The sequence below is a fragment of the Candoia aspera genome, chromosome 8, assembly GCF_035149785.1.
Source record: "Candoia aspera isolate rCanAsp1 chromosome 8, rCanAsp1.hap2, whole genome shotgun sequence".
In the NCBI taxonomy this organism is placed as follows: domain Eukaryota; kingdom Metazoa; phylum Chordata; class Lepidosauria; order Squamata; family Boidae; genus Candoia; species Candoia aspera.
In genome coordinates, this window is record NC_086160.1 from 40675908 (window position 1) to 40696147 (window position 20240).

A 20240-nucleotide genomic window follows, 5' to 3' on the forward strand; every position below is an offset into this window, starting at 1 on the left:
AGTGTTAATGTAATGGACCGGTCTTTCTCAGTCCTTTGCTTCTGAACTTATTATCTCTAGACTTTATGGTTTTCACTTCTGAATGTTTCAGTACAAAATACTTTTGGTGGTAAAGATGCATTCATTAGTAATAAAGTTGTCCAATATAGTGTATTAGTAAATTAACCATTATAAAAGTTATAATTTTTAATGTCTTTTAATGAGATGATTTGGTTCTGGTTAGCTTTTCGATCTGTCATATTATAGAGTAATATGAGTAAACATGTCCATTTTGGAATCATTGCTATTTTTGTCTTTTTTCAGAGTTTGAAGTGCCTGAATTAATGATCCTGGAAGACTGATGTGTTGTGGAATTCAGGAGGAAGGCAGATGTTTCAGTAGTCTCAGTAAGTAAAAATCAGCATGAGTTGTTTGTTAATTTGGGTAGGGGGAGGTACTTCCGTACCATTATTATTTTTTGATTATTTAAATACAGTGTAGCTTATTATCTAGAAAAGGGACAACAATCAAAATTAAATTACATCTGATCTAACACACACATACACACACAAAAGTAAAATCAGCGTATATAAAAATTTTCATTACCACTGTATAACTCTTCCAATTGTCTGGGTTTTTTTTCATCTTGGGAATCCTTTTGACAATAGAAAATATCCATGCTATTTGGGTTTAAATAATGAAAGTTCAATGTAGTATTTGACTTAACTTTTCTGAAAAACTTAAGGTCTTACAGGTCTTAGAGTTGCACTGCAAACAAAACTTTGTGTGTCCCCCCTCTTTTTTAGTTATAGTTGTAATTTACTCAGTTGCTTACACATTATTTTAAGCCAAAATATGTTTTGTTGATCTTGGCTTAGTATGTGTGCATACTAAGTCATTGTAATTCATGGTTTGTACAAATACAACCAATTATATTTCAATAAATTATTATTAAATAAATGTCACATATGATCACACCCATTGTTTTGAAAACCTATGGAAAGAAGAATGAAGGTACTGAACTGTGCTAATTATAAATATTGAAATATCGTGTTCTGGATAACTTTGGACAATCTCATTACCCTCATCCTTGGCCATGCTGTTCCAGACAGTTTAGCAATTTTTGGAATAAATTATTTTAACTAGAAGAAGTTCAAGGTGTCCTGAATTTGCTTCCAATTCAGACAATTTAATTCCATGGCTGGGAGGAAGTTTGGTATGGTTGGAATGGGAAAGAAATTAGAATATTCTCTAGTTTTTCAGAATGTTCCATTTCCAAATTGGTGAGTCCTTCTCAGGTATACCTGGACATTTCAAAGATTGAACCAGGAACTTTAAGGCATGAAACATATACTTGTCATGTTTCAACCTGTCAACAGCTGTAAAATCTAGACCCTCCAGAATCTCAACTCATTATTTTGGAATTGGCCCATTTGGCACTAGATTTTTGAATACAACTAGCTAGCAGATATATACTTTATTATAGGCAAAAATGAACCCAAATGCAAGAGAACATCTGCCTACTGCAGTCAGATCCTATATATATCTCAGAGTTCCAGAATTTAAATTCTAGGTTTTTTTTCTCGTCCATTTCTGAGTTAACAGATACTAGGCTATTCTGTTTAAAACTGTAGAAAACAGTTACGTTTTGTTGATGATGCAATGGTTCTCACTAATATGTGAGACCTGGTTGGTGCCCTAGTTTTATTCCTAACAATATTGAAGCTATCACTATGAGCTGTAAATCTGTAGAGTTCCAAACTCGGCACTAATATACAAAGTCATTAGGAAATGAACACAATTGGAAAATAACTTGTAATACCCTTTCATCAGACATTCCTCTGTTTTTCATCATTACACTACATTTTTGTGGAGTCCTTGGTGCTCTCTGAGCTTGGTTGTTTGCTACAAATGTTTCATTATCTGACTAGGTAACATCATCAGTGCTAGTGAGTGTGGGGCTGCTCCCTATTTACAGTATATACAGTAGCTTTCCCTGATGATGATGTTACCTCATCAGGTAATTAAACAGCTGCAAGTAAACTACCAAGGTCAGAGAGACCAAGGACTCCATAGTTCAACCCTGAGCTACATATATTCTCTTCTATTGAAACTACATTTCCTTTGTATTACATGTTTTACATTAAAATACAGTTGTCTGACCTTGTTGATCCTTCTCTCTTTTCTCCTTTCTTTTCTTTTTCCTTGTTCTTTTATATGGCTTGTTAGATTGTAAATTGGGGACAGGACTTACAGTATTGTTTAATCCTTGTGCACACTTAGTGGGAGGAGATGGGCGGTGACAAATTTGATAAATAAATAAATAAAATTTTCAGATTGCATATACCTTTCCAGCAAAGTGAATTAATGATTTCTCTAACAGTTAGATAACCAGTACTTTTAAAGGTAGGTATGGTACTGACATTATAGCTTACACTAGCAAATATATTTAGGATATGTATTATAAAATTTTTTGTTCTTTATGGTTTGAATAATGGCTACCATTTTTAATTACTTAATTGATACATAAGCTATCAGTAATCATTGATAAATAAGCTATCAGATTATGTATTTGTTCTGCTGCTATAAAAATAAGGAAAAAAATGGGAAAGCTGTGCTTTCTCATAATTTATTACACATCTGACTGTTTAGTTTCCTTTCTCCTGCAGTGTCAGTATGCCCTGGTAATATCATACTTCAGTTGATTGTTTTATCTCGCAAACACACCAATTGTGGGTGGTTTTTATTTAGTCAACTATACTGTATCTGAGAAACTTGATAAACACCATGAAATGGTTATTGCAGCTGATGTTTTGCAACAAATAGTGTTTGAACATTTGATTTAGTTTGTATATTTTGCCTTCTCCATTGGCCTCCTATTGGCAGTGTAAACAGCTCTGGCAATTTCTCTGTTAGCTATATTGTGAAAAGCATAAAAGAACTTTCTGTGTTCAACTCTGGGCTTGCAGTGGAAAAAATATCTTGGTGAAATTCCAAGAAATAATATTTAAAAAGGAACACCCAAACTTTAAAAGTTTATATTCTGATTTTACACTAGATTTGGAGCCCAAAGCTTTACTCCATGAAATCTGTTGGATTGTTCAGCATATACTTGGCAGCTTTTTGATATGTAAATTATACAGTAAGATCCCTTTGCTTCTGGAAGTTGAGACTTTATTTTTAAAAAGTCAGTGTTTAGTTGGCATAGTAGTATGTTTTACAATAAAGGAAAATGCAGATAGGATTAGAACTCAAAGATCTCTGTTCCTAAAATAAAGTAGAATAAACATTTGCTTGAGAAGGTTTGCTTAACTGCTTTATTTAAAGTAATTGGTCTCCATATGGTAACCTATTTGCTATGTCCTACAGACTTCAATAGGAGCCACTAAAAATCAAGCTGTTATCTCTGTAGCTTTTTTCTGAATGCTGTTTCCTGGTGTCAAGGGACAGAAATCTAGCAAAATTATTTAAGGACAGCTTTCTGTTTGACATGAAAAAAAGGGTGTTGGATGGGAATAGGTGCTACACCCATCCCTTCCATATTCCCATCTTCCTGTGTTTTTTGCTCCAAGCAGTTTTCTCTCATCACAGTTTCAGTATATAGTGGGAAAATACTGTTTAAGTCACTTGCATGCAGTAAGGGCTTTTCCTCATGTTGGTGGTAATATACCTTCCTCTCATCTTTGAGCTGGGAGAAAGTATGATGGTATGAAAAATCCTACCTCCATAGTCTCTCTTCACCACAGCTTGGCAATGGAGAAGTCATCATTGCTGCCTGCCCACTGTAATGCAGGGTAGTTTCAAGGCAGCCAGTGGCAGAATCCATACTGTCCTACTCTTAATCAGTCTTATCTACAGGCAGGAAAATAGCCACCAATCACTTCTCTGATATTTTCTGGTTGGTTAGTTGGTTTGACAACTCAGAGGTAATATTCCTTTGGCCATTATATGCTGAGCTGTCAGTGACCATTGGTTGGCTTGGTCAAGGGGTCAGCAAGGGCAGAACCAGCTGGCTTAGCACACAGAAGGGTGGGAAACCTCTGAATCTCTCATGAGGGCATCCACAAAGTAGGAGGAAATACAGTCCTCACTAGGTAGGGAAGACTGGCAAGAGAGAAGAGGTGGCTAGTAGGTACTCAGGTTTTGCCTTGGTTGCTTATGTTAAGCAATGGTAACCTACTCAGTGCGAAGAGGAGAGAAAGAGAGAGAATACTAAGAGAATAGAAGGCACCTTAGCACCTAACACAAATTCCTGCAGCCCAAAGCCCAAGTAATTTAAATTCTTCTGGAAGGCTTTGTAATGCCTTTTAATTTGCCACAACCAGGCGATAGTAATAGTGGTGAGGAGAAGATGGTTATTCTTTTCCTGAGATCAGAAAATAAGTGAGCACAGAAGCACTGATTCTTCTAGTTCTACTATGGAATTCCCCACATCTCTGAAGACCAGAGCTTTGTTTTGTTTGCTTTAAGAAAAGTACTGCTCCAGGTGATCTTAAAAACTTAGGGGCTTGCACTGGGAAAAGAAGCCAGAGGAAGGAGGGAGGGACTGCACCAGGGTAACCTTCAATTTTTATAATGCCCAGCCAGCATGGCTTTGATTATCATGGACAAGGGTAGAGTTAGCAGGATTCTGACAAGAATATAGAGGAAGTGAAATGTATAGTTTTAATAAAAAGGAATAATGAATACCTGTTTCTCAAATAAATCTTATGACCTCTCATTTGGATCACTGCAATTCACTCTACATGGGGCTGCCCTAGAAGAATATTTGGAAGCTTCAACTGGTGCAGAATGCAGCTGCACAGGTTGTAAATTGTGTTGGATATTTGACACATTTAACACCACTACTGTGTGAAATGCACTGGCTGCCAGTGTGTTTCCGGGTGCAATTCAAGGTGCTGGTTGTCACCTTTAAACCCTTCATGGCTTAGGACCAGGTTACCCGAGGAACTGTCTTCTCCCAGTTGTTTCTACCTGTCCAATTCAGGCCAGCAGGTTGGACATACTATGGGTCCTGTCAGCCAAGGAATGTCAGCTGGCGGGGACTAGAAGGTGTGCCTTCTCTGCCTTAGCCCCTGCCCTCTGGAACATTCTCCCTCCAGGGATGGGGACGGCCCCGACCCTGTTGGTCTTTCATAATGCCTTGAAGACCTGGTTATGTGCCTGGGCCTGGGGCCCCAAGTATGTTAAGGACCCCGTTTCCTGGTTACACTGACATCTATGGTTATACTTTTTCTTGGCTGCTATATATATTTATTTTTGTATTGTATTTGCACTTGGTTTTAATGGATTGTTCGCTGCCCAGAGTCACTTGTCCGAGATGGGCAGCTGTAGAAATTGAATGAATGAATGAACAAACAAACAAACAAACAAAATCTATTTGATTAACTCTGCCAGTTCAGGCTGCAAAATAATTTTTTAAAGTTAGTAGCATGGAAAAATCTCCTGCTGAAATTCCAAATATGCATGAAATTGAGTTTTTATATGATCAAAAGCAAACAACTCAAAACAAGATCATGTTGTTACCCAAAAAAAAAGGAATAGATGGAAATTGTATTTCCTACCCAAAGAGATTTCCTTCTAGCCCTATACATAAAATGGATAGGAGAAAGAGCAGAAGAAATTTGAACACCGATTGTTATAAATTGAGCTTGCATTTGATACACTGGAGTTGCTGGAATTGTTTTGTAATGACTTTATAGTTTTGCAAGTCATCTACTCGTCTGAGCCTTTATCTCCTGGGAAATAGGTTTTTGCAGTCCTTTGTCTTGCCGAGAGAGGCCTGACAATATGCACCAAATAGAGGTTTCATGCTGCTGTCTAGTTACCGATGTGTTAACTGCTCTAGGATTGATCATGAAATATCAGCTTGATTATTTATGTTATGGTGACATGTAGGAAAGCTGCACAACATTGTTGCTGTAAATATCATGTTGATAATATTCAAAAAGACATATGTTAATGTCTGGCTTAATTAAACTTGTCAAATGTTTTCTGAACACAGAATTTCAGGCTGGAGAACCAGATCTTTATCTTAAAGCTGCATCAAGGACTTCCTGTGAATCTTGGGCTGAAGCACTCAGGCAAATTCTGAAGACCTGTGAATTAAAATCTGTCAGCTTCAGAGATCATGGATATCAAAGAAGAAAGAGCAGCAGAGGAAGTACAGCAATTCCTTCCATCTGGACCAGCAGATAGTCTTGCAGAGCCTAAACTCACAAGTATGCTATCCCTTGTATCATAATCCCATGAATGCTGTTAGAAAAAATCATTCTAAATACCCAGGTTTAGATGAAGTTATCTTAATTTCTATAGAGTTTTAAAAACATTTTACTCACTTTCATAACATGTCATGGAGAAAAATGTAATGTGCCGATTTTACAAATTGGCAAAAGGATTGAGAGATAGGTTTGTCAGGTACAAATATAGTATCTCAGTCTACTGAACCATACTGAGGGTGCTTTTGAATCATTAGACATATATTTCACTTTAACAAATCTAGTTCAGTGTGGTCATCATAGCTCCATTACAGTTTAGCACGCTCCTTCAGAACGCTTCACAACAGCTAATGATGTAGTAACAGCTGTATTAGCTGTTCCAAATGAAGTAGCAGAAGTCTTGATATCCTAAATTGGACACACTTGCTTTGACAGTAGTTTTCCACAGACTAAGAAATCAATTCATGAGAATTTAGAGAATCTAAGTTCATTTTTAAAATTCTGCATAATTTAATTTGTAATCTTACTTTATTTGCCTTGGAATATAAAGCTCTTTAAACTACTGTCTTTATAGAGTTCAATATAAAGTAATGCAAACCTGCTAAAGTGAAAGTAAATTTTGCTTTTCATGATTATATCGAGCATGTAACCTGATTAGTGTGGTGATAAAATGTGTTTGTTGGGTATTTAATACTCCTAGTTAATAAAATAATGATGGATTAAAAAAAAAAGATGGAGAAGGGCAGATTCTTGTTTTATAGCTTACATTACTGCTGAATGAATCTTTAATGAATCCTTTCCTTAATGTTATAACTAATGTAATACTAAATATATATTCTCATATATGAGTAATTTTATAATAATACAATATAGTAATGTGATATAACATAACATATGCTTTTACCAATAGGTCTCAAGAAGACTGTTAATGAATCAAAGTTAGAATTCAGTCTTGGTAAGACAAAATGTTCAATTTATGTTAATATTTCTAAAAAGTCTTTTCACTTTAGAAGTCTGAAAATGAAGTGATATTTCTGAAATAATATGTATAATGAATTGAAAATATTTACCTAATTTCTCAATTAAATCCAGTTCTGGGTCTGTTTGTAAATGAGCAACCTAAGATTTGAACTAAAAAAACCCCAAACCTTGTACATGAAACTTGTGGTAGAAAACCTATGAATTCCTACTTTTATAATATAGTCCTCTCTGCAAAGACAGAACTTTTAATATTTATGTGATTAATACATTCAAGTAAGAATTATGTATAGGTAAGATTTGAATTTTAAAATGCAGCATCTTCTTGAATATTACCTTTTGCAATAGCATGTCTCTTTGGGAAAGTGTATCTTATTAATTGGTTTATGCCATTATTTTTATTCAGTTGCACATACTAACATGAAATGTTTTATCAATCAGGCATACTAATTGGCTGAGCATGTCCTCATAGCCTCATAAACTTAGATTATAAAAAATACAATCACTGTTACTTTATTGAACAAAATTCTGATGCTTTCATAAATATCTAGTTATTTCATTTTAAGAAACTTACTGACTTCAATTTACCATTCAGTTTTCTAAGATATTTTTCCTAATGTGATTATATCAGATATACCTCTATAGGAATGGCTAGGGTAAATCCAGGAATGAAAACAAATGAAGGTTTTATAAAATTAACCTGCTCTTAATAACCATCTTAGTACCTTAGCTGTTACGTAACTGTAGTATGAGACAGTAAAAGGGGAAGTGATTTTTATATATGGGCATGCAAACTCTTTATCAGTAAACATATAATGTAGGATTTTTGTGAATAATTAATGGGATAAATCTTGGAGGCTCATACAGTAGCCTGCTTCACGCATTGCTTTAAGACATATTATAGTTTGTTAGTTTGGGCTTAATGTGAACCTGGCCACCTTAGTTGCAAAATAAGCCACTATTATTCCACAAACCAAGATTAAACATCAAGCCATAATGTGGAACTTGGACAATGAGTAACATGTCGTTGAGAAATACTTTCTCAAAGGAGGTATGGTTTATAGGCGTACTATCTAACATCCTCCAGTTGTAATTTCAGGACTCCATTTGGTTTTCTTGTGGCAAGATGATGGCTGCACTTCACATTTTTTCCTATTTTATTCATTTTAATATATTTATTTTAATTATAGTTTATTTCCTATTTCCTATTGTTTTTATGAAGTTTTGGATATAGTTTCCCTCACAAGCTGCTGTTTTTTTTATCAGCAGAAGATGCAGTGATGCTCTTTTTTGTTATAGTTCCCTTCTCTTTACTGTAATGTTGCCTGCCTGCATGCCTGCCTGCCTACCTGTAGATCGGAGAGCAGGTAGAAGAAATAAATCACCAGTTGGTGGGACATTTTAGTTTATTTTTCACATTTGAGTGGCTTCTGAGAGGAAGCAGTTGTCAATGACAAAGTAATCCCAACAGCAGAAAATGCTTGTACAGAAAATCTGTGCAGTAGTCAAACTGTATTAGATTTTTTTTCTCATCTCTTACTATTCATAAACCTTGCCCTGTTTTTGACAAATGCCTTTGCTTTTCTGCAGAATAATAATATTCTGAACCAGCTAGAGACAGAGCTCCTGAAGAAATAGGCTATCTTTATATGTAACAATATCTATCATATGTAACAATATCTATCAGAATATGAAATTATTTTTCCCCAAAATTATCTCTGTGTGTGGCAGGGGATCTTACAGTTGCTGAGAACAGAAGATGCTTTGATGCTGACAGCCCGTGGGGCAAAATGGTGAAGGTGTTGGACCCAGGCTCAAGTTCCCAGTCAGCCTTGGAAGCTCCCTGGTGGGCTTGGGCTGGTCACCGTCTGTCATCCAACAGGATTATTCTTTGGGGAGAAAATAGGTCTTGTACTACACTTAGATATAAGCAGATACCAAATAAAAATACTATATACTAGAACAAAGACTGAGCAGAGATTTAAAGGGTTGCACTTGTCACTTTTGCAAAGGGTAATCCTTTTAAAGATTAGCTCTTGCTTAAACAGTTTACCTTTAACCCTTTTGCAAACACCTAAACAGGGATTCTTTCTCTTTTATTCATTTTCCCATGACCTCCACTCTGGTTTTTCCTAGTTTCTTTCCCATCCCTTGCAATGTAGCTAACTTTCCTTATCACCTTCCTATTTTTCCTACTGTTTTGCTCTTCTCTGGTGGGACGAAGTATGTTTGTCGGTGTGTACACACTTAGAAGTATTTGTGAGGTTTGTATTTGAGTGTGGTTTATCTATGAGACAGAGAATGGTTGCTATATACATATAGGAGATCATTTAATTTTATAAATAGGCATTTTATTTTACAGATAATAGTACTGTGAGTTCTAGTCCCGCCTTAGGCGTGAAAGCCGACTGGGTGACCTTGGGCCAATCCCTCTCTCTCAGCCCAACTCACCTCACAGGATTGTTGTTGGGGGGGAAATAGGAGGAGGAAGGAGTATTAGGTATGTTTGTCACCTTGAGTTGTTTATAAAAATAAATAATGGGATAATAAATAAATAAATGTTAATTGAATTAACCTTTTTTTTACTGTTGTTTCTTGGGTGGGTAGAGTTTGTCCTGCCTGTGCCTTTTTTGGATTGTGGTTTCTGGTAGATAGATATACACACTTATATATGAGTCACATGCAAACATTTGTGAGGTTGGGTGGTACATAAGGTTTGTTTCAACTGGAATTCACAGCCTTAGGATACGGAAGCTGAATATTGCAGTATTGGGGGCGGGGGGAGGGCAGGCAGGCAGGCAGATGGATGGCCAGACAGACGGACGGATAAATATCTTTTGCTTTGAGGAATATGTTTTCCTTTTAAATCTGTTCACCCTATTAGGGTAAAAGGCTTGCTAGTTAGCTTATCTGCACATTTTGGACTAAAACAAATTGTGAAAAATTTATTTTGCGTACTGTTAAACTATACATTAAGTCAAAATCTGTGGATATCTGAACTTGAAAATTTATTTTTAAGATCTGAGGGGATTCTGCTGGGATTTAACCAGTTTTAACAAGCACAGTTTTAAATTCTTCTTCTAGAGTAAATAATAGGTTGTTTTATTATTATAGACTGAATAACTAGTAGATTGTAGTTTCACAAAAAAAACCCTTCCATTTCTGATATAAAGAAATAAACTATTGATATAAACAACAAGGAAGAAGCAGCTCCATATTTTTGGGGTTGGAAGTATGAAGAAGTTTTAAATTTAAATGTATTTATACATTCAGTTATTTAAGATCAGGTAGTTTTCTAAACACCCTATAGTGTTCTGTTGTTTGTCAATTTTGTTTATTTTGCATGCTTTTACTAAGTAGACCTAAATGAGATTTGGGCTAAGTTTGGCAATATTGAAGTTGTTGCCAATTCGCACCATGGATGCAAATCTATTTTTGTGGTTTGTGTGCCAACAGGATTCTAATCATTGAGCTGGGCATACATATGTGGCTTCAGTAGGAGCCCTATTGAATAAAGATGTTCAATAATTTCCTGAACTTCTAAAATATACTAAGTACGGTACAGAACAAATGTACACCACTACCTGCTTTTAAGTTGGAATCTTCAAGATATAAGACAAAAAGGAAAATGGATTAAGAAGGAAAAGGAAAAGAGTAAACTGAGTTCTTGGATGGAAAGAGTTGAGAGAAAGGAAGATCCATGTGACTCTACAGTTTAAGAGAACAAGCTGAAACCAAATTTGAACAAATAACAAATATGAACAATAAGTGTTTCTCAACCTTTAAAGAGACTGAAACAGAATATGACACTCCATACAGGTGGCTGAGGAACATGAGCCTTTTCTGAATGTAACATTGAAGATTCGCATACGCCATTGATTTGTAGAACATGATTATTATCTTGCAATTTTTGTCATCTTAGGAAAAACTTTTTATCTGACATTCTAGGTTAGTTAATGACAAAACAGCTTTGAGCTATCTTTATTACATTTTAGGCGGAAAGAAAATTACTGAAACTGAAAAGAACAGGCCAAAATATAAGCAATTAAAAAAAAAATTGAACCATGTTGAAAATGACTTTTGTGCAGAAATAGAAAATCTGCACCTCAGTGTTGGGTTCCTGGAAAGTTTGTTTATTCGTAGACTTGTGGTTGTGGAAAAGCTTTTTGAATGTTTCTGATGGATCTTTGCATAGTTTTCTTTACCTCATATTAACACAGTGGTGCTTCTGACTGTAGAGTTTTGAGATCATTAGAAAAAAATTATGATTAAGATGACAAGTCTATTGTCAAGCAGCACTGGTGAATCTTTATTAGTCTAAAAACTAATCTTTTTTAGTTTTTCTGTTTGTCAGCAATCCATTTGAATGTGCTTGGCATTGCATACAAGTGGCAAGATCATGACTGAAACTGTTTTAGCAAAGACAATTTGTAATAATAGTATAGTTTCCTCACTTGCCTTGGGATATGTTCAAGCAGGCTTGTGTAACTTCTAGCCCTGGAATTTCCTTTGGCAGGCCATCCATGCTATTCTCTTATCTCTGGGGAAAATTCTAATTTTCAGTCAGCAGCTGATTATAGCTAAGAAGTTTTGTACTATAAGACTTTAAAGTTTTCTCCATTGTAGACAATGGAAGTTCATTTAAATTAACATTGCTACATGGGAGAATTAGCCATTTTGAGGGTCACTGCTGAGAAGGGAAGGGCTAAGCACCCATGCTTCCATTAAAACTTTAATGTTACTGCTTTTATTTTGTCTTTGCTTTCCAGTATTTTGGGAATTCCATGAATAAATACATTAATTAAACAAATAAATGGAAGTTGTTTTAAATTCTAATTGCCAAGTGGGGAGTATTTTTGAGAGAATTTTGCTATTGTCTAAGGAAATGCAAAAGGATTTAAGAAAATCCTTTATGAGTTTTCAAAACTTGTGTATCTGAATCCACTGTTAATTTGTATAATAAGTTTCCCATAACTTTGTACTTCTCCTGTAGCAAAACCCATTCCTCTAAGATGTTCTCTAGGGGGTGAGTGACAGAATGACATTTACAAAAAAAGGTCAAGCTCCCCCTCCCTGCCAAGCAACACATTATTTCTGTATTGTACAAAGAATACAGTAGACATATTAGATAGTTGACAGTTGCTCTGCAGCCAAGAGAGATGGTACAGAGTTTATACCAAGTGTAACCATGGAAGAAGGGATGTTGCCAAAAACTGGTTCCGAATGAGAACAACTATAAAAAACCAAACCTGTTGCTTGTGAAAATGACATATCATTACATCGCTGACAATAAAGGTTGATAGAATGGTTATTCATAAATATAATTTGAAAAACATAAACTGTTTTTCACTGTAGTTGTTACATGGTTTTGTACTTTTTTTGAAAGCTTGTGAAAAGAGGTGGGTGGGGGATAGGTAATTAAAAATATAGCACAGTTTGGCATATTGTTCCATGTTTTCATGTTTCCTTTTTCTTTTTTCAAATGTTGGTATTTATTTATTACATACACATAGGACCTTTAGGTCTGAAATAATAAACAGTACCAGAATGGTACTCTTCTGTACCATTAAAGACATAAACAATATTCAGAAATACTACTGAGAATGCACTTTGACTAAGAAGGCGAGCACTTTACTGCATTTAAAGTGGAATATCCAATTTTCATTAGCCTTAGGAAACATGATGTTTTGCTTGAGTCATAAACTGATGTAGACAGTAGCAATATTTGGTTATCTCTGAAGTATCTCTGAATAGTTTACATTTTGTTCATTTAAAGGTGACTACATTTAGCTGAGAATCATTTCATGGCAAATTCATTTGAAAGCTGCAATAGTTTATTCATTAGAACTCTAGGGTCTGGATATAAATGGTTGTATGTGTATTTAAATCACATATAATGTTTGAGTGTATGCATGCCCAGTCTTGTTGATAATGTCCTTACAAACATCCTGAGCGTATGTCAGTGCACTGTATGCACTTCAGAGTTGGTATAATATAGGCAACAGTTTCTTAGCTTGCAAGGGCTTCTCTGCATTAGAGGTCTGAGTTTGTGTAGAGTACAGTGAGCATACTTGGGGGAAAAAATGGCCTATGGGTATGCTTATGAAGTGTCAAAATTTGCTAGTACTGTCCTTACTATTAATAGGGTTAGGGTTGCATGTGACACTGAGACTATAGCTTATATCCTAATCTATACCATTTTTATATTAGTGAAAAGTAGTGTGTGAAAAGCCTGATTGACCAAAGCCAAGTTGGGGAGTAAAGGTCAGTATCTGTTGGCCCATCTGGTGATTACCGTGACATTTAGAGATTGCCATGGAATGTAACAGGAGCAAATGGTAAAGATAAATGATAAAATAGCTATGTTGTATGTCTGTGAAAGTAAGAGAAAGGTGAAGGAAAATCAGCTCTATAAGGTAGACTTAGCTAAGAAACCAATTCCATATAAATCTAAAATTGCTTATATTGGAACAGCTATAGAAACAGAGTCTTGCACGTCTGAATGTGCTTCCCACTCCCTCACTTTATCTTTGTGTGAACTAGGGAGGGGCCTGTCTTGGATGTTTACTCAAGTTAGTTTCTTGGAATGGGCTCAACCCGTGTTTGTCTGATCGATGCCTTGGTAGTGGGTCTTCCTTATGTCCTTCAAGGCCATTCTCTGTGCCCTCTACAAGGAGGTAACAGATTTGAATGAAGATGGTTTGAGTGGAGTTGGAATGGAGTTGATGAATGTATGCAGGGAAATGAAGATATAGGTTTAATCATGAATGAAATGACTAAAATATGTCAGAAAGTATGAATCGGTATCATCCAGGTTGTTATGACTGCATATGAAAGTAAGAATCCATAGGCTGGTGATGGGTGTTATACTGCTCTAACTGGTAATAAAGACCCATAAATGAGTTATGGGAAAAATCATTCAACATTCTGAATTAATCCAATCCAGGGGAAAAATTATTCTCCTAAATTACTGAATGGATGGGTGTAAATGGGATGAAAGACAACAGAATAAATGACTGGGCCATTCAAAGACTTGGGAACGAAAGAGAACGGAAACTGTTTTCTGAGTATTTGCGTAGAAGAACATCTGTTTGCTTTGAGTATGTAGTGTATGCATAAGTCTATTCTAGACTTACACATGCACATGGAGTAGAAACAAATCAAAAAGCATAATTGATTTGATTGTTTATGATGAAATATTGAGAATTAGTGAAGGATTCAAAGTAAAAGAATTATTTGATAATGTCAAGAGCGTACTGTATCTTAAGAAAAAAATGGAAATGGAAGAAAGGAAAGAAGTAAAAGAGATTAAAATTAAGTAGAATGATAACTAGAAGAAAAAAGGTTGACTTATTTATGGTAAATGGTTACATAGGTTAGAATGAATGCAAAGTGGACATAAAGAAAGTGGATATGGAAACTGCTTGGAACAGAGTGAATAGAATGATGTTACAGAGTCCCAAACAAGAATGTAGAGTTACACTAATGAGAAGTGTGAAAAAGGGTGTTGAGTGAAGTGATGAAGTAAAATATTCTGGATAAGAAAATGTACAAAGAAGAGAATGACTTGTACAAAGTGAGGATGAGAGAAAGATACGATCAATGTATATACAAGGGAAAAAGCTATAAAAATGTAGTCAAGAGAAGAATATATGGTTAAGATTAAAAGAGGCTAAGATTAAATCAGTTTTGGATAGAAATGAAAAATATTTTGGAAGTGGATTTAAAGGGCTAAACAAAACACCTCCACTAGGGTGAATGGGATTAAATATCAAGGCTATTAAATAATTTGGGATTAATTCGAAGAAAGGAAAATTTGGAAGTGGGTTTTTTTGGAAATTTGAATGAGAATACTGGTCAGGCTGTTGGGAGTCAAGAGACCCAAATTCTAGTCCACCTTTAGCATATAGGCTTACTGGATGAATTTGGACTAATTATTCAGTCTTGACCTAACCTATCCCACTATTTTCACTGTGGGAGGAAGAAATAGGAAGAAGGAATGCTATGTATGCTGCCTTGAGCTCCTGACAGAGAGACACGATATAAATCTAATAATAAATATGGTTGTACAAAAAGACTATTCCAGCACAACTGAGTATGAGACAGAAGAACTTACGTACCTCAGTAGTTTCAGGCTAACTCAGAAGGTCTGAACAAAAACCATGGGCTTTTAACACATTACAATTGTTAATTGAGAAGAGAGATTACATTGTAAGCTCTGCCTTTTGAACATTCACCTGCATAACCACCCCATCTTCCCAAGGATGTTCAAGAGGGAGAGATTACAATGTAATCTTTCTTCTCAGTTAACAATTGTAATGTGTCAAAAGCCCATGGTTTTTGTTCAGACCTTCTGAGTTCCCCCCGCCTCATACTGATGTATTTAAATCCTATATCAGTTAAGGTTCTTCACATGTCTGATAAAGTAAGTTTCATACCACGAAAGCTTATGCCTTATAATAAAATGTATTAGTCTTAAATAGGTGACATTTTCTGATTTATGGCTACCATAGACAAACACAGCTCCTACACCAAATATGGTGAAACAAGAGCAGCTAGAATGGATGGCTGCGGTCAATACACTGTGCAAATAGTGACAAGTATGAAAGAAGTATATTGAGGTGGTCTAGCCTCAAGAATTAATTAGATCTGATCTCAGAAGAAATATATGATATGTGTTGTGAGAAAGTGAAGACCAAGAAAGTCATGATTGGGTAGAGTTGATGAAGTCCTGAAAAAGAGAGAATGAGAATTTTAAACAATGAGAAGCACTATATGAATTGGTCTATATAAAGTGTGGAAATAAGGATGGTTTGCAATGCTAGGGATGTTTGAAAAGGTATAATGAACAGTGTTGGTATGAACTATATTTACCTATATTTCCTTATCTCATGCTTAATTTCTTTGTCTTACTATTTCTTAATCCTTTTCTGAGCGATGCATAATGTAGCTTACACTGCAAAGGAATGGTATGATGGGTTTATATGTACGCATTAATGTGCAAGAATTGAAATGAGCTCCTTAGGAAACCTTTGCATGAAGTGCATAATGGCTTAGCTGAAATGAAAAAAAAGAAAAGAAGAAGCTTGCAGCATGTGACTTCCTATTTCTGTAAGGTACTTCCAAGAGACTTCCTCTGTTAAACCAGCTTAAGTCTCTAGAGAGTCAGACAATTGTTCAGCCTGCCTTGCCACACAGCAATGCGCTCACTGTGATTTGTTTTTGTTTGTTTGTTTGTTTGTTTTGTTAATGAGATTTCCCCTCTTCTTTCTCTTCCCACCCCCTCTGTACCATTTCCAGCATGTAAAGATTTAGTGGCTCCTACCCGGGATCGAAAACTGAATACCTTTGTGCAGATCACAGTGGTGCATCCAGGGGAGCAGAACCAGACAAGATATGCAAGCACAGAAATTGTGGAGGTGATTCCTTTCCTTTCCTTTCCTTTCCTTTCCTTTCCTTTCCTTTCCTTTCCTTTCCTTTCCTTTCCTTTCCTTTCCTTTCCTTTCCTTTCCTTTCCTTTCCTTTCCTTTCCTTTCCTTTCCTTTATGCAAGATGGGGAATTGTTGACATTTAAGCAGTGTGAACAGCTGCAATGTTGCCTGTAAAAATAAAGTTTTGCTTTTGCAGGACATTAAAGATTGCTTGGGTTTTAAAGTATAAAATGATGTGGGAATTTTTAGTTGTTGTTCAATTTAAAACAAAAAAATATAAAGGCATTGTTTTAAAACATACAAAAGTTTGGTTACAGAAATGTTAAAATGTTAATAACAAGATATATTTAATTCATACATCTCTGTACAGTATCTGGAATAAAGCCCTTTGTTATTCATGGTAATAATACATGTTACATTTTTTATCTGCCTTCCCCAACTAGATGGTTTCCAGGTGTGTTGGACTACAGCTGCATTGTCTCCAGAGGCTGTTTTATTCTGGCTCAATTTATAAGCAAATTGAAGCAAACATAGCATTATCTAGTTTAGCCTAGTTCTTTTCAGCTTTGTCTACTTCTTGCAGTGTTACTCAGGAATAACAAAAAAGTTGATCCTCTGTTAGCAGACTGCATGCTAAGAAATATTTACATATATTTCTTGGAAGAGAAAGCAAAATCCTTATTGCACTCAACTGCACTCAAATTCACTTCTAAAAATTACATTGTCAGCTGCATCCAAGCATTCCTTCCCGAACAGTCTTCCAGAGGGCTACTGGACTGTTGTGATATATAGTACAAATAACTCACTAAAACACTTATAACCTAGTGGAATGGGTCAGGGTAGACTTCCTGAGAAGCTGTGCTTTGGCTTTTGGAGCAAACCAAAAGGCACAGGTTGAATTCTTTCCTATTCTACAGTTGGCTGATGCTCTTAACAGGAACCCTGGGCAATTTTATTTTTTATATTTGCATGCAAATAGTGGTCCTCAAAACAGCTAATATACAGCTCTTAAATCTACAAAGTTATGAAATATCTGCATAATAATTAAAAGCCAGACAAGTAGGCTTGCTTAGTGGTATTATAGAAGCCTATGCAATATTAAGGACTGCTTTTGAAATTTCCCTCATTTTCATAAGTAGTTTGCTATGCTGAAAATGTAATACAAATTAAATAGAAATACAAATTCAGAAAATACAAGTTTTTTGGGCTGATAAAATTAGCTGAATTTGTGCTTTGGATCTCAATATACTCCAAATCATGTTATGCCACTTATTTTAAAAGTATTTATTTTACTTTTCTTACTCTTCTTCCAAAAGGTTTGTAATTTCAGCACAGCTACTTTTGCTTTGGCTTAGTGCCTCCCATATTTTTACATTTTATTTTCTCAAGAAGTGTAGCATGTCAGTGCCTAAACTAAATGTGTGCAAAATTATATGGCTTAGATTATGAATGAATTGTTCCTCCTCATTAGAAAAGAATTTACTGTATATGATAACACAATTGCCTGGGGTAGTTAATTGTTTCAAACTTAAGTTTTGCATCCTGAAACTTTTGTCTACGTCTTGAGAGCTATTATGTTTTGCATTTTTGTTTCTGTTGGCAATAAAAATCTTGTCTTTCCTGTATAGAAATACTGCATTTGGAAATCTCTGTAGCTATTCTGCTCTTGACCATAATTGAATACAAGATGGTACACAGCTGCTACCTAGCTAAAGCTGAGTTATGTCCTTGTGCTATGCAGGGAACAAGAGACCCACTGTTTCTGACTGGTGTGACGTTCCCACCAGATTACCCTATCTATGAGGAGACTAAAATAAAGCTAACTGTCTATGATGTCAAGGATAAATCTCAAGACACAGTAGGTATCTTGCTACTTCTTTTACTAAGATATTTAATCAGTTATTTTCTTTATTGTTTTCATCCCTTTGTTTCTTAGGTGTTCTATGCCACATTCTACTGAACGTATTGTAGGTTAGCACAGAAAAGAAAGAGTTAAGACTGTGTGTTACCTTCCTCCTAATGGTGATGAACAGCATATGGAAAAGATCAGGTTGAAATGTCTAGAAAGAAAATAAGTTCCCTAGAAAACTGTTTCTGATCATAGAATGTTGAACAATATTGAAACTCAGTTTTGAGGCGGGGGGTAATAAAACTGTAGTATACTCATTCCTATATTGAGGCTCACGTTCTTGCAGCCCATCTGTAATGCTTTAAAATGTAAATATATTATGAAAAAAACAAATACAGTTAAAGTAGCAGCTTGAAATCTTTCATGATTATTCAGGAAAGAAGAATTTAATATAGAACTGCTTGCAAACTTATACCAAACAACTGTACTGTAGTTAATTTAGGATTTTTTCCCCCAAGCCAAAGGTTTGAAACAGTAAGTAATAATTTTTAGCATATTTCTGTTTAGATATAATTTCTGATTTGGTTTATATTTGAATATATTTTTTTAAAGAATAAAACAAGAGTTGATAAACATTCTATATATTACATAAACACTAAGTACTAATTTTAATTAAAATTCTTTTTATACAATATGATTTTGTTGCTTTTGTTTATTTTTACTACAAACCACCTTCAGAAGACTATGGATTTCAAAGACGCTGAGAAATGGATTTTAAAAATAATATTTTTAAGGTGTAAAAAATCTTAATATAAATCTGTGTACAGTGTCAATAGGATACACATGTATAGGATCAATTCATGATAAAAGGATTTGTCTTTATTTTCTCATTCCCATCAGTAGTAAGTGTTATAAATGATTAAGATCAGTACATATTGGGCTAGGAAGGAATTAAGGTTCATTAAGCTCTTTTCTGGAGGGTCATATCTGTACATTTGGAAAGATTGCTTTTGGTCTGGTAACACCTTTCTGTTGTTTGAGTCACTACAGCCAATACCTGAATGCAGAAAAGTAAAACTAGCTCTCTATAAATGATTTTTTAAGGAACAGTTGGAGAAAAGAAAATCTATGAAATGCAGTTGATTTGTACCTTAGATTAATCTGGGAAGTTTTAGAATAGAGATTTTTAACTTGTGTTCCTCCCAGCAGGAAAATACGACACAGTGACTTCAGCTTTGATGTGGGATTTTGGTGATTCCTTTTCAATAGCTATCATCTTGTGTAATTCTCTGGTCTTTCTTTTGGTACTTGAGGGTATGTTTATTGTGTTATTGTCCTTTTGTTCACTGCTTAAGTGAAGGAATTGAACCTTAAAATAAATTGAGCCTTTCCAAGTCGTTCCCTAAAGTATAGTATACTTTATTTTACAATTGAATTAAACATTTTAAAAATCTGATTTGTGAAATGGCTTATGAGTTTCTATTTCATTTGATATAACTATAGTAGGTAGAGGAGAAGAAGGTGATAGAAAATCTGTAGAGGCATCTTGGAAAATATTATGCAAGGGAAACTGGGACACGCACTTTACCCCAGTCCTGAACCTCAACATCCCTGTGGCAATGAGGGGGAGGGGAGTTTGCATGGACATGGTTGCAGTACTTCAAGTTCAGGTGACCCATAATGCACTTACAGTTTTATTGCAGACATTGTCAGTTAACTTAGGGCTGGACATATTTCTGTCCCACCATCATCTGAAACATTTTGGAATGCCGGTAAAGAATTATA

General features: G+C 35.2%; 1 protein-coding gene across 1 annotated transcript in view; it reads left to right on the top strand.

Moving 5' to 3' along the window:
* Positions 1-307: 307 nt before the first annotated feature.
* The window catches only part of INPP4B (inositol polyphosphate-4-phosphatase type II B), a 166517-nt gene continuing 146584 nt past the window's right edge, over positions 308-20240 (top strand). The window contains exons 1-5 of the mRNA XM_063310809.1: positions 308-386; positions 5984-6200; positions 7108-7152; positions 16476-16594; positions 18348-18464. Coding sequence (XP_063166879.1) covers positions 6110-6200; positions 7108-7152; positions 16476-16594; positions 18348-18464 — 372 coding nt within the window. The 5' untranslated portion in view covers positions 308-386; positions 5984-6109. The remainder of the gene's footprint in view (positions 387-5983; positions 6201-7107; positions 7153-16475; positions 16595-18347; positions 18465-20240) is intronic.